Source organism: Crocodylus porosus, unplaced genomic scaffold (assembly GCF_001723895.1).
Source record: "Crocodylus porosus isolate Cpor-Errol unplaced genomic scaffold, CroPor_comp1, whole genome shotgun sequence".
Taxonomy (NCBI): domain Eukaryota; kingdom Metazoa; phylum Chordata; order Crocodylia; family Crocodylidae; genus Crocodylus; species Crocodylus porosus.
Genome location: NW_017728886.1, coordinates 234,614,644 through 234,630,270, shown reverse-complemented (window position 1 = coordinate 234,630,270; position 15,627 = coordinate 234,614,644). Strand labels below are relative to the sequence as shown.

The following is a 15,627-nucleotide window of genomic DNA, read 5'->3' as shown; positions in this document are numbered from 1 at the left end:
GTCTCTCATTGTAGGGTCTGCCCTGTTGTCCCCAGATCATGCGAGTGGCCCTCCTCTGGACCCTCTCAATCTTGTCCACATCCCTCCTGAAATGGGGCGCACAGAACTGGACACAGTACTCCAGCTGTGGCCTGACCAGTGTTGCATGGGGGAGGATCACCTCCTTGTCCCTGCTAGAGATACACCTGTGGATGCATGACAAGGTCCGGTTAGCCCTTCCAGCCGTGACCTCGCATTGTCGGCCCATGTTCATCTTGGAGTCAGTAATGACTCCAAGATCCCTTTCTGCCTCCATGCTCTCAAGAAGGGAGTTTCCCATCTTATAAGTGTGCAGCTGGTTACTACTGCCCAAGTGCAGCACCCTGCACATGTCAGTGTTGATGCGCATTCTGTTTTTGAATAAAAGCAACCCCAGGTCTTCAGTATTGCTTAATGGCTGTGAATGTTAGTTACAGTGTTTCCCGTTTTCAGGTCAATGTACAGACAGACAGACAGACCCTTTCCAGCAGAGTTGGATTGAAGTAAATTTTTCAGTGACATCTGAAACACGTCATCATTTTTCTTTGAGTGGGTCAGCAAAACAGCAATTTGAGATGCTGCTTTCTCTTCCTTTGCTCTTCAAGTCTGAAAGGTTTATTCAGTACTTTTCACCTTTGACTCTTGACTGGAGAAAAGATCTGAACTTGGAGCACTCTTGTTGTAGCATCTGTTTTGCTATTGTTACTCTTCTGTGCTGTTTTTGTTGGTTTTGTGTAGCAGTGTGAATGTCCTTTTAACTGTAAAAACAAAACTGTATGGTTATGCTGAAGGGACTAACCCACTGAGTATGGCTCTAGTCTTTAGATTTTTAAAATGGTTGAATAACTACAGGAATTATGCACCTACTATATAAATGTTTCATGTGAGAAACTGTATGCAAAACAGTTCATCAGTAAAATGACCCAGTAACTTAATCTCTGTTAGTGCAGTGTATGAAAAGCCTTGCAAGGCAACTCCTTACTCGTGTATTCTGAATGCAGCAGAAAAGATATAATACTGTTTGAGCACAGACAGATGGGTGTAAGATTAATGAGAGAGAGAATGCAAGCTGCTTTATAGGGAGTCTGCAAAATATGCTGGTCATGGACCTTTGCCCAGGGGTGGGAAAAAGTGGGGAAGGGGGTGGGCTAGATGGCTTCCTCTGCCTTACAAAGAGGTGTGTTGGCAGCATGGGGTGGATCAGTTTGTTTGCTTGCTTGCTTGCTTGCATTAGAATAGCGCTTAGACCCTGTTTCCCTCAGGAAGAGGGAGGGCTCCTTTTGCTAAGCATTGGGTGTTCTTTCTCTCTCCCCCGTGCCCCCTTCTTTTCTCCCCTCCCCCCCAGCAAATTTTACACTGTAGTGGAGCAGATAGCATTTCTACAGAGTACGCTTCTCTTTTCCACTGTGAAATTACCCTACAAAAACACTTCTGGAACTTTTATCTCAAGGCTTGTTACCATGGAGTAAGTGTTGTATGTCCGTCCCTCCCTTAGTAAATTACAACCAAAGGGTAGCTACTTGCTCAGTAGCTTCCTGCAGATTTCCTGCAGTCTACTGGCAAGGTCCTGTAATAGTGCTTGCTGCAGAAAGCTAGCTTGGGAGTGAACTGGTCATGTGTCCTTGCCTTATCACTTTACTGCAGAATAAAATCTAAAATAAACTTAGTAATGTATAGTGTTCCCACACCCTTAGTTGGATTAGAGAAAGCAGTATATCCATGACTGGGTTTAGATGAGGAAAACTTACTTTGACTATATACATAGTAACCCTGTGTGTTGACCTAAAGTACTTGGTTGAATGGCAGCTGTTACTCCTTCTGTATTTCACAGACTCAAAAAGCCCCCAATGCCATCAATAGAAGGATCTAATGGAAATTGCTATGCCACTATGGGTCCCTCAGAAATTTTGAAAATCAGACATGTCACATAACTGAGTAACAGTGAACTGCCAGACTGCCAGAGGTAATTATAGACATCAGATGAGAATGCCTTATGTCTCCCATGAGTTTATTATTTGGTAGTGGATCAGGTATTGAAGAACAGTGTGATGAGCTCCCACACAGAGGTTGAAAAACCTAGATTTTGCAGATATCAGTCTCCTGTTCTACACCTTAAGAGACCATAGAAGCTGAAGTGAATGACCTCTGGACCTACACATGCTCAGTGGAATTGAAAATCAGTGTTGAAACAAAATAGCCATGAGAAACTGAGAATCAACCCTACATGGGAAGAACAACAGATTTTGCAAATGACATCGAAGAGGTTGGGCACTTTATGTATCTTGGCAGCATTGTAGGTGAACCAGGTGGAGCTGATGAAGGCGTTAAAGTCAGAACAGCAAAAGCCAGACATGCTTTTGTAACCCTAGTGGCAATATGGAAAAACAGAAGCCTTGCTTTCCAAACAGAACTTAATATATTTAGTATCATTGTGTGGCACAAGCTTGGAAATTTCCCAGGATCCTGGTATTGAAACTTCAAGGCTACATAAACAGCAGCCTGAGATAAAGCTTTAGCATCTAAAAGCCAGAAAAAAATGCAAGTGGAACACGATGGAGGACAGGACAAAAAACAACAGATCTAGAAGTGAGAGAAGGACAATATGTGGGGAAAGACCCAGATAACTGAATGTAAACCTGAAACTAATCCCTAAAGCAAAATGGGGGCAGTTAGGAGGGAATGAGGGAAATGCAGACAAAAGAAGGATAGTGAGGCAAAAGGGGAAAGGAGGAGGAAATGAAGGTTAGGATGAAGAAGGAAGCTGTAAGACGGGGCTAGGAAGGGCTTTGGGGCAGACTGAGTTTTGTGTTCAGTTAAAACTGAAGAACATACTAATTGTGCCAATCTGTACCTGCTTAAGCTGTTCCTGTCACAGCTCTGTAGATTTTCATCTGTCTTGCTTTCTTCCTGTGGCATGGGGTGGGGAGGAAGGGGCAGAGCAGGTGCTGCATGGCTCCTAGTGCTCCTGGATATAGGGTTTGTGTTCTCAGTACAGTTCTGGCTGCAATGTGAGAGGCAGGCCTTTTGGATAGCCCCATTTTATCTCCTTTCTTCCCACTGCAGCAGGACATAATGAAGCTATTTCTTTAGCTACAGTGCAAGCTTTTGTCACCAGATGGAAATTATGTATTAACACTCTTTCTCCTGGCTTCTTGATCATTTTAAGATATGCTGTGATCGCTTTTGGCTGTGCCAGCTGTCCCAAACTTACTTGTGAACGTGAAGGCTGTGGAACTGAGTTCTGCTATCACTGTAAACAGATTTGGCATCCAAACCAGACCTGTGATGCTGCTCGCCAAGAAAGAGCCCAAAGTCTGCGCTTGAGAACAATTCGTTCTTCATCCATTAGTTATAGCCAGGAGTCAGGAGCAGCAGGTATTTATGAACTGTATCTGTAAAATGTCTTTCTTGTACATTTATATAACTACTTACATGTTTGATATTTCAGAGGAAAGAAATGTCTGATGGCTGTTGATTGTTATCCCAGCTCCTCATTCCTCTTAACTCTTATGTGTGCTGTGGAAATATAAAATATGAATATAGCTTCAGATTAAGAAAAATGCTGAGTTGTCCAGGCACAGGAAATGTTTGGTTTCCAGTAATGATGAAATCGTGTGGGTTAGGAGCTGCTGGTTTTGATTTGTAACAAGATTTTTTTATTGTTTTAGTTATTTTATAGCTCCAAAGTGCATAGTTATTGCAGCCAGGGATTCTCAAGGTTTTGCTTGCTGGCTGGACCATTTTGTCCTAGCTGCATAACTCAGCAACTGAAACACAAATCGTCTCTGTAGCCTGAGTTTTTGCAGGGTTTCTAATAATAAATGCTGGTGTAAATAAAACTCAAACAGCCAAAAGGTTACTGGTGTTTAGAAAAGACTAATGCATTCTAAATTACTCTGTTACCAGCATCCACATCTGTTAGCATAAGAGCAAATAAACTGCTACCTCAGCATGAGGGAGATATCTAGGTTGCCAGTAAAATGCTTCAGTGTTGGGCAGCTAGTAATCACAAAATTCTGATTTCCAAAAATCAAGTCCTTTTATCTCTCCAAGGGAGGAGGATGAGTGTGACTAATCGGTGGGGCAATATGTCCAACACTTGCATGCTGTATCCATCACAGTTTCATCAGATCAGACCCTCTTGCTGGCATACCACACTCCTGTATTGTGGAGGATTTTCTGTTGCGTTTTTGGTCCAGTTACAGCTTCCTGATTCTCTGATCCAACCATTAGGGCTGCGCTGATTTGTTCCATAAGAATATAGATCCATAATGACTACATGCCATCTGGGAATAAATAGCTAGAGTGCATCAAATTTGGCTTCCTGCCTCTCCTGAGCATGCACTGGAGCTGGTGGCAAGGATGGTGTAGGAACTGTTTATTGTGACTCATGATCTATGGGAGACTCGTCTCTGCCAGGTGTACCCCAGCAGACCTTTAGTCTTCCACTCATTTTTCACTACCTCCGTGGTGCTGAGAGAGACTGGAGCAATAAATTTATAGCAGCAGAATCTGTTGGCTGCTTTGTGCAGGACTGGCAGCTTCTGACCAGCTCAACAGTGGGTGATGGATTTGCATGTGACTTATGTTGCTGTGATTAGTGAGCAACCCATCATTCTAAATATGAGCAAGGAAATGGTTAAGATTAAAACAGAAGGGAGAGCTTGTATTTTCCTGTCTACGGCTATCTTTAGAACATACTCATTTTTATTTAGTGCCCTCACTTCTCATTAACAGAAAAACCCTTTAGCTGTATGTATGTCAGTGTTAAAGCTCAGTTGTGAATGCTGCACAGATAATATATTATTGAAACAAGTAAGGCACAGATGCTAATATGTTTCTATAAAGTTAATGTGGGAAGAAGGGTGCAAGAGCTGAGGGGGTGGCTATGGGGGCAAATCAAGAGCAGACTAGTGAAAAAGAAGAAAAGGTATGGAATGATAGGGAAAATGTATGTTAAATATAAGAGAGAAATAAAACAATTGGGGCAAAAGACAAGAATTACTTATATCAGTCTAAAATATGACAAGATGTTTATATGCAAAGATTGCCTGCATCAGTAGTGTTTGTTTATGTGCATGTTTAGTATCTGTTGCATTAGATTTAGAAAATCCTTGCTGCGCATGTTAAGTGATGTGGTTACTCAAGCATTACACTGGGTTTCTACTTGTCATTGTGATTAGTTCTGTTGTATTTAGGGTCTGAACCGTACAAATCAAAAGTGGCCATGAGCAGAAATCACCCGCAAATCTGGATTTATTAAAGTAAATTCATACTAAAGTTTTTAGATGCATCTGCTTCTTATCGTATTGATCAGTCAGGTTTGTTAGTATTTCTTGTTTTTGTTTCAGTTGATTTTTGCATAGAAAGGGTATGACCTTAATGTTTGTTTCATTTAAACAGCTGATGACATAAAGCCATGTCCACGATGTGCTGCTTACATAATAAAAATGAACGATGGAAGCTGCAATCATATGACTTGTGCTGTCTGTGGTTGTGAATTCTGTTGGCTGTGTATGAAAGAGATCTCAGATTTGCATTACTTAAGGTATGTTTAGAAAAAATATTTGTTTTGAAATAGAACAGGTACAGCACATATGAGAGATTTATGCTGAACATACATAATTCATAAAATCTCTGTTTACTGATTTTATGTTACTTTAGTGCCCCCCTCTTTGGCTTCATGTAATTTCAGAAGTCCTTTAGCGGTCATTATAGGTTAGTGCACATTCTGAAAGTTCTATTTGGACAAATATGTGCCTGTCCTAAAATATCTAGGGTCAGATTCTTTGAGTCCTAAGGCCATCTCACTCACTACTGGAGCAGAGAATCCAGGCTCCTGTGACTCTTCATGAGAAGTGAAATGCATCAATTTTTCCATGTAGGTGCATAATTATATAACTTGTTCATTTTATTTGTTTAATGTTTAATTTTCTATTCCTTTTGGTTCAGGCTCAAAGATGGATGTGACCAAACTCAGTACAGCACAGTGAAATACTTTTCATATGATTAATAATTAATTTTATTGTTTGGTGGTGTCATATTGTTTGTGTATGGAGGGGGAATGATTTGAGTTAGCAGCACAAGGTGGTATGTGGTAGCACTCTGTAGGTGCAGCTACTTGTGCACTTTACTGCAGAGTTGACATTCACTCTGCAGTAAAGCATCACAGTCTACACACACGCTGGTATTAGAGTGCAGTAAATTAACTCCGCTGTGGTATAGTACTGTCAGAGATGGTATTATCTTATGGCGGAGTAGTTATGTGTGCTGAAACGCATATGTAGACAGTGATGGGCTGGCTGGGGCAGGAGGGTACTAAAGTGGGGCAGGGGCTGCCTGCCTTCTAGCCCTGCACTTTTGCACCTTTGTGCACCAACCACCCCCAACGCCACTGCCTGAAACTCAGGGCTGAACCGCCAAGCCCTCTAAGCAGCCCAGGGCTTCTCCGCCCCAGCTCAGACTGCTGTGGTCCCAGGCATACATGTAGTTTATTGTATTGCCTTAATGTCACATGTAGATGCACCCAGTGTTTTGCAAAATACTGTATCTCAAGCAATCATTGATGGACTGAGTATTTCCAGTATATGTAACTTGAATTTTATTAGCTGTTGGCCTATCAAACAATAACTAACGTGGTTTTGTTTGAAGTTACTCCTTTGGAGTTACTTACAGTTTCTTTGTATTAGCCCATCAGGTTGTACTTTTTGGGGAAAGAAACCATGGAGTCGTAAGAAGAAAATACTGTGGCAACTGGGAACACTTGTTGGGGCTCCTGTAGGGATTGCTTTAATAGCTGGTATTGCCATTCCTGCTATGATCATTGGGATCCCTGTGTATGTGGGACGTAAGGTAAAGTGCATTCTGTCTCTTTTCTTGCTTCAGATTTTACATTCTGATATTAAATGCAGCATATTTACAAAGGGTACAGTTATGTATTTCCAGTTAGCTCCCAAATACATAAAGTGATTTGTTTCAGAGATAAACGATGTTTAAGGGTGGCTTCTGTTTGTACATACATGCAGACCAAAATATTGGAAAGTTATCCTTTAAATCCTTATTTGGGCACCCAGCTGGCTTTTTTTTAACAAGTACTGAATCTTCCATCCCTTGTCTCCTTAATTATAGCCACAGCTGGATGGGATTCCTGGTCAAATATTAATTTGCCAAAGTCCCATGGAAATGGGCCTTCTGAAATGGGTGATTTTGGAGAGTTAAAATACTAAAACTTAATCGTGCTAGAGTGGGTATATCTACACATGTGCTTTATTGCTGAGTAGACTAAATTAGCTCTATAGTAAAGGGTCACCGTCTACATGTGCACCAGTATTAGGGTGTACTAAGCTAATTAACTCTGCTGTAAGATAGTACTGTCCCAAGTACAGAGTAGCAGTTTGCTGTGCTGAAACGCATGTGTTAGCCAGTGACCATGGGCGTAAACTGTGCCCAGTCAGCCCAGCCAGCTGTGAGCCTGCTCCTCCCCAGCTCATATTGCTGCTGTCCCAGGCGCAAAGTTAGATGCTGCACCCAGGAGCAGTTAACTCTGGCTCAAACTGCTCCATAGTTTAATGCTTCACATTAATTGTACTGTTGCTTAAATCCTAAGGCTACTCTGTGTCTGCTTTGTCAGTTTGAATTAATCCAAACACACTCCTGCCAGTCAGCTTCTTGCTGATCCAAAAAACTGTCGTGCCTTTCTTTTCTTGTCTTCTCCTATCAATAGACTCCTACTTCTGGTTTAGAATTGTGGTGATGCAGTTCTACCCAACCAGTTTTTCAGCCCTTTCTCTCACTTTTCTGCTACCATTGTTTTCATGAAGTGCCTGCTGCTGTGTTTTAATATACTACTTGTACCCTCCCAGAAAAGAGGGGAAGAAAGGAAGACTGTTGTCTGATGTTTCTGGTTAGAACAGGTCTTGCCCCATGTTATTAGAAGATGCCATCACTGAGTGCTTTTCGTGTATTAACTTACACTCATAACAGACCTTCAAAGTAGAGTAGTATTATCATTTTAGAATTATAACCTCAGCCTCAAAGGTGATGTCAAGTGACAGACAGCTAATTGGGAAACCTTGTTTATTTGGTTGCTGCAGATGGGTGTAGACAGTCAAATTTCCAAAGTCCTGTAGAGCAAACAATCAGTAAGGGTTTTAACCCTGCTAAACCCCTTGATAAATAGAAACACAGTAAGAACAGTGTTAGCCAACACACACACTTAACTCGAAAGTTTATCCTAACAAGTATACACAAATAGTTCTGGCCTCCTGGTGTCTCAGCTTGAAGGCAGTGCTGCTGTAGCAGTTTTTCATTGTTCTGTTAAAACATCTGAAAGCACGGTTTTGTCATTGCTCTAATATTCAGGAAAAAAGATCACTGAGAGCAAGAAATATTAATAATTTGTCTTCAAATGGATTCAGAAATCATATTTGTAAGACTGAGTGTATGCATACTTTCTGAAGATACTTGTATAAAAACTTAAGAAAAAGATGAGTGTCCTTCTTCTTTGATAAGTACCCCTTTTTAAGACGGACTGTATCAGGATATAAATGAGTAGTATATAGTCTTTGATTGAAGGCACAACATTGCATAATAGCAGAGCAGAGCCCAAATTATCTGAGACATCTTTCATCCGTACAGCAGTTTATCAGCATTTGCAATATATCCTGAACACTTTTTTTTTTCCTCTCAAGATTCACAATCGCTATGAAGGAAAAGACATTTCGAAGCACAAGAGAAACCTGGCTATCGCAGGTGGTGTAACCTTGTCTGTAATTGTTTCTCCAGTTGTAGCTGCAGTAACTGTAGGTAAGCCAATACTACTGCTTTGCATTTTGCTAGCACCTAGAAACTAAGGTTTGAAAATGCTTTACAACTGTTCATAATTGTCGTGTACAGTGAATTAGGAGAAGCTAGCTCCTTTTTACAGCTAGGGAGACTGAAAGGATAGATTGACCAAGGTTATATTGTGAACTGAAAAAAGCAGATAACAGAGTGCAGCCTTTGGGGAGGGCTACACCTGAATAAAACCTTTACAGTGCTTTTAATCTTACAATTTTCCAATAGTCTGGAGGCAATCAAAAACCCAATCTTTCATAAACCCAATCTTCTTCCATGAAAAGGAAATGAAAAGGCTGCTTTTTAAAAGTGTCTCTATCTGAAGACAGCTGGAGATCCATATGTTTGTCTTGTTGATTCTGTGTCAGGGTAGCTCTAGTTAAAAGGGTTTTTTTTTAAGTTAACAGTGCTTAAATATTTGACACTGCATGGCCAGATTTTGTCACTGATGGTTAAGCAAAGCTGTTTCCCTTTCTCTCAACTTCTCCATAGGTGTTATTGCAAACAGCATTTTTTAAAAAGTGGAGCTGCACACGTTTTGGCTTGTAAAACCTTTGTTTTTGTTGCCTGATATATAGGAAGAAAAGATCCAAGTTTGTATGTTGGATCCCAAAACATGTCTCTTCAAGGTGTCTCTTCAAGGAGTGAAAGAAAAATTAAACATAAAAACATCTTACACAATTTGGGGAGAATAACTTTTTTAAATGTGGAACTTCATTAGTCTGGACTCTATTCCTGTGCTGTACACCCCCTATACTTAACATGACCAGCATTCCCTTTAAGCTGTGTGGTGTGCACGTCCACGCAGGCGCGCCTGGCAGCATGGCATGAGCGCACTTGCGTGGCTGTGCATGTCACGCAGCTTAGAGGGAATGCTGGTGACCATATGTCCCAGTTTAGGTGGAACAGTCCCAGAATTCAGAGGCTAAATAATCCCAGCTGGTTGATGAAAATAAAAATGAACATCCTGGGTGTGGGGAGGCATAGCAGCATGAGGTGTGAAAAAGGAAGACCTGGCAGACAGCAAAATTGCTCTAAAATAAGATGGCTTGATTATTGGAATGACCGTTAAAATGGGGAGATGATTGGTTACGCTTGTGAAGTAGAGAACAATGGGACATAGACTCCTGACTCCCTTAGCTGCCTGAATAGTAACACCAGAGCTGCCCCACACTGCCTCAACCCTGCAGCAGTATTGACTTCCAGGGCAGGGAGCTTGGAATCTGACCTTCCTTATTTGGGCATTTATGAACTAAAGTTCATTCCTGCTGGCTCCCTCAGTGTGTTCATCTGGCATAGCTTTGCCTGCCATTTTATCCTGGCTTTCACAGGCTTCCATCAGCAGGGCAGTCAAATGGTCTAATTCACAGTGCTTGATTGTCTATACCAAATGATGAGCTCCCACAATGTGGGAAGTGGTGCAGTGGTAGTACAGCCTAATCCAGACCAGCCTTTTTAAATGCACCTTTCATTGGCTTTTCTCAGCAGTTTTGTTTCTACATATAAAATGAGAAAATTTGAAAATGAATTGGACACAGTAAACAAGCAGATCTCACAGTAACACTTATAGCGAGGGCTGAGCTCATCTCTACTAGTCCCTAGAAAAGCTTTTTCTGGCTTCAGTGGGAGCAGGGCTGAGCCCTTAATTATGTGGAAGAAATTAAACTTCGCGTTGTGGTTGAATCAGAACTGACAGAGCCAGCTTTTCTTTAATTAGGGGTATACTGTGATCATTGGGAGAATTCCATACAGTAAGGGGAATCACCCACTTGTCTGTTTCAAAGGAATCCTCCTACTCTATAAGTTTACAAGCATATTTATACTTAAGACAGAGAAAGAGAAAAAAATACATCCTTGGAGAAACAAAACAATAGTAAATTACAGACATGCAGGCAGTTTAATTAAATAAAACATTTGTGCACAGGGTAATAAGGTATGTAGGATTCCTTATCTCAGAACATGTAACTGAAATAAACAGTATCAGCACTTCTGGTCTCTGTCTGTTTTCCTAGTCGAGCAGGCCAGAAGCCCGATCAAATCTACTTCCACAATTATAAGCACTAGTAGTGGGCATTTCTGTTTTTAAAGAAGTTTGACATAGCTTCATGCTCCTTTTCCATGTAAATAGTTTTCAGTATTCTTAGACAAAGTTTGTTTAGACATTTGAAGTGTGATATATTTTGAATGTGTTTGTAAATGACGAGGTAATAGATATAGCATGTATGTTGTGTTAATGCAGCCCTCTGCTTCTCTGCATATCTCACTGCTAGTGGGGACCTACTGTCTGGAACAACTTGCAAATCTCATACCATCTTAATGACTTTCCAGCTACTTCCAAATTTCATCTGAAAACTAAGCTTTCTTCATTTCTTCCTCCATGCTCCAATTTTATTATGTGCATGATCAGATAATATTTACATATTTTGATCGCTTTTATGCAAAATACTGGATAAAAGAGTTATATTTAAATATGAGGACTTAACATTTTTCTTTATAGGTATTGGTGTTCCCATTATGTTGGCTTATGTGTATGGAGTTGTTCCTATCTCCCTCTGTCGAAGTGGAGGTTGTGGTGTGTCTGCAGGCAATGGAAAGGGTGTCAGGATAGAATTTGATGATGAAAATGATATAAATGTTGGTGGAACAAATGCAGCCGTAGGTAAGAAGATTCAGCACTTTATTTTTTGTAAATGTAGGGCTTTGCAATTAGTTTCTGGATTTGACAGCTTTGGGCATGAGAGACCTTTCTTTGCAGGAAAAGTTCTATGCAGATAACAGTTATGCAAGTCATCTCTTGCCTGTTTATCTCTGTGGCCTGTACCACGAAAGTCTCCTGGGATGAGGGTTATTCAGTTGTTTCTATGCCAGTACAGTGGTGTCTTTTTGGGTATTGAGTGAAGCAGCCAAGCTTCTATCATACTTTTTTCTTTGAATATTTTTATGCTGTAGGTCCTCCATACTATAATATCTTCCAGTAGTACGTTAAGTGAAAGCTTTTCTTTTTTTAGCCTGGGTTGTATAAGAACATGAAAAATGCTCTATATGTTACCAGACCTTTTTCAACAGTCCATTTCCCCTTCACCCCACCCCACCCCAAAAGACCTGCATTATATTGAATAATTGCGTCCAACCTGGATCCCTGAAGTAACTGATGAGGTTATGCATGAGTTCAGGGGGCCCACATGAAGGATCTCAAACTTTGCTTGGGTCTGGCTGGTGGTGGGAAAACAGAGACTTTTCTCTGCTCTCAACAGAGTTAAAAAAGAAGTGATACAGAAAAGCTGTTATTTGTTCTAACCAAATAATAATAGGTCTTCTGTGCTGAGAGTGGAGATATAAAATGAGTATTTTTGCAGATGATTTCTCCGTAGATGCTGTCAGCTTTCATTCCTTATGGAGAAGCAAATCTATTAGCAATTATTCTGCTGCTCCTTTCAGAAATGTTATTGTCACAGAATCAGTGCCACTTTTGAGAGAGCTTTGCCTTGGGACTCCCCAGGAAGTAACCTTATTCAGTCTCCCCCTCAATAAACCCCCTGGAGCCAGCTTCTCAAGACCCAAGCCTCTGGCTTTGGGACCCTGGCTTTTCTCAGTCCCTGATCTTTAGCATGCCTACCTTGGAGAACTCCTTTTTGGTCCTTTTTGGAAGGGGGTTGCTCTCTCTGTTAGTGTGTGTGGTGGGGTGGTCCACAGTGCCAATGTCCCAGACAGCACAGCACGTTGTTTGACTCCTAACAAACAATTTTTACCATGCCACTGCAGTTCCCTCTTTCCTTCCTTGGACTCCATACTGTCGTCCCTGGCACTACCCTTTCTTCTCCCCCTTTCTCTTCAGGCACAGCCAACCACCCTTTGTACCAAATTGTTACAAAACTGTAGTCTTAACCTGGGGACAACGCTCACCCAATAAAATGGAGCATAGTCAGAGAGCAATCTTCAGACCCTGCTGCTAGGTCCAGACTGCTGTCTTCCTCTAGTATGGAAAGGGCTTCTGGATTGTCCTACTTTTAAGACAATTTACAGCAAACCATGCTCACTCTGAGCACCCGCCTCCAGTATTCCCCACAAAAACAGCAGGCTAGAACTCAGCCCTCTTGGCCTCTTCTGTCACAGTTATAACGTACCATTTTTTAAATAAAGGGCAAGACTTTCTGGTGCAGGGTAAGATGCATGTAAGATGACCCAAGAGTACCATTCCTATGTAGTCTTACAATACTTTGAAACTTACCAGCAACTTCTCAAACACAACCTTTTATGGCAGTCTCAAACAAGTTCTGATTTTTCTTCATGTTGTAAATGTTTGTAGTATGTTTCAACAAATCATCTAGATTGTGTCCAGGTCTTTTTCATGTAACTGCAGAAGCAATATTTCATATCTATATTTTAAGGCAGAATAAAAGCTTTGTTTCTGATGAATTTCAAGATTTTTCTGTTTTTACATAGATACTACTTCTGTGGCAGAGGCACGACATAACCCTAGCATAGGGGAAGGAAGTGTGGGAGGACTGACCGGCAGCCTGAGTGCAAGTGGTAGCCATATGGATAGAATAGGAGCCATTCGAGATAACCTGAGTGAAACTGCTAGCACCATGGCACTAGCTGGAGCTAGTATAACAGGGAGTCTATCAGGAAGCGCAATGGTCAACTGTTTTAACAGGTAAGATGAAACATTTTCCACTCCATGATATCCATCTTTCAACATAAATAGCATTGGTTATTCATTTCGTAATGTGTAGATAGACAGCCAGTTTAAAATGAACCTATGACAGGTGGCTGACCCCATTTAAGGGTGCACTAGTCCAGTTCACCTGTCAGTTGCCCCCCAGCAGGACCTGGTAGAAGGTATCTGGCTGCTATAAAGACTCATGATGCAGTTGAGAGAGAGAAGCAGAAATGAGGAGCTGAACAGTTACCTGGAGAGTGGTGGAGACTGTGGAAGAGAGCTGGCTCAAAGGACTTGAAAAAGTTGACTGGGCATATGAATCCTACTGAGTGAAAGGCTCATGCAGAGGCTCCAGATAATGAAAAGCCAGGTCAGTCAGGACAGGTTCAACCCAGGAACAAGTGGGTTGATTCTTCAAGAAGTTTTCCTTGAGAAGGAGTTTGGCAGGGATGGGACTTGAAGATGAAAAGAGGCAGGGAGTGGAACACTCCAGTGAAACCATAGAAGTCCTGCAATCCGAGAAGAGCACAGGATTGCCAGAAGGCTCAAGAACACAGGCATATGAATTGAAAGTGGAAATAAATTCTTAAGTGGAAATCTTGGAATAAAAAAGGCTGGAGAACTGCTTGTTCTTAACTTGTCTTTGAACAGAGATTTGTAAATTTTCTGCCTCTTGAGAGAACTGCTGACAGATATTTACTAATAGGCTATGTCTGGAATCATAGCTTGAATTGGACTCTGGAGAGAGAATTTTCCTTTTCTAGGTGGCAGGGGAGGTGACCCTTGCTGTAGAGAGGGAAGTAAACAGCAAAGTAAACCCTGGAGACTGCAAAGGAGACCAAGACAGATGTATCACTGCAGGAGGATGCTTGGACGAACAACCTATTGTAAAAGCCTACAATAAAACTACTTAGTTTTTTACTTTGTTTCTACCCACAATTACCCATATCACAATTTTGTATATCCTTAGTATGCCTGTTCTGATGCACTGTAATTGATTGTACTTATCCCATGTTTAAAATAGCAGGGGAAAAGTAGTATCTGTCTCATGTTATGAGCATTGTAATTATTCATCCAAGCATTTTACATTTTAGTACTAGAACAGGACTAAGAATGTGCCTGTGTCTAAACCTGAATAACTGCCCAATTACATTGCTAAGACTCCTCTTTTGTCTTCATCCCCTCATAACACACCTGAAATAGAGTTTATAAATGCCTTGGGGCCCCAAAAGCTAGTTCTGTTTTCTTTGACAGCTTTGTATACTGTAAAATGCAGAGATGCAGATGTAGTTTGACCAGTATTCATAGAACAAGCATATTGTGTTTTCATACTTTAAGAATCACAAATTTATATGCAAAGTAGCCATAGAAACCAAGGTGCAGAACACCTGTAAGCCAGAACCATTAAAGAACCAAGATACAGTTGCTCTTTAGAATTACCTGTTTGTTTTAAGAACAGGTACATTACCTAGCAAGGATAAGCCTTAGTCTTCCCTTAAACATCTTCCTTTTAATTCAGTCACATTTAGTTAATAAGACAGTGAGGGGAAAAAGGTAGGGTGGGAAGACTTTTCTGGCATTATAGAGCTAAAACTGGAAATGGCAATTAAGGTGATATTGTTGCATATGTAATTTAGTCTTTAGGTTTTTGTAGCTACAAGTGAATTGTGAAATTATGAATTCACGAGTAAGGTCAAATACTGCATGTCAAAACAGTCCAGGATGTAGTAGTAACTAGGCCTGTGTGAAACAGCTAGCATTCACTTTGGATTTGGCCGATTTGGAGGACAGTGATTCAATTCGGTGATTTGAATCGCTGTTCCGAATCATAGTTTCATAGTTAGTAGGCTTGGAAGGGACCTGAGCAGATCATCACGTCCAACCCCCTGCCATGGCAGGAAAGAGTACTGGGGTCAAACGACCCCAGCAAGGTGTTTGTCAAGCCTTGTCTTGAAGACCCCCAGGATAGGAGCCAGCACCACTTCGCTTGGAAGTTGGTTCCAGATCCTAGCCGCCCTGATAGTGAAGTAGTGCCTCCTGATGTCTAATCTGAATTTACCCTCTGCCAGCTTGTGACCATTATTTCTAGTCACCCCTGGTAGTGCTCGGGG

The 15,627-nt window shown here is 41.2% G+C and overlaps 1 protein-coding gene across 2 annotated transcripts in view; it reads left to right on the top strand.

Annotated features, from left to right (window-relative positions):
* Positions 1-15,627, top strand: part of RNF19A (ring finger protein 19A, RBR E3 ubiquitin protein ligase) — a 104,936-nt gene that overhangs the window by 80,294 nt on the left and 9,015 nt on the right. For both annotated transcript variants that reach the window (XM_019551284.1, XM_019551288.1), the window contains 6 exons: positions 3,185-3,393; positions 5,422-5,566; positions 6,708-6,870; positions 8,709-8,823; positions 11,351-11,512; positions 13,297-13,510. In XM_019551284.1, coding sequence (XP_019406829.1) covers positions 3,185-3,393; positions 5,422-5,566; positions 6,708-6,870; positions 8,709-8,823; positions 11,351-11,512; positions 13,297-13,510 — 1,008 coding nt within the window. The remainder of the gene's footprint in view (positions 1-3,184; positions 3,394-5,421; positions 5,567-6,707; positions 6,871-8,708; positions 8,824-11,350; positions 11,513-13,296; positions 13,511-15,627) is intronic.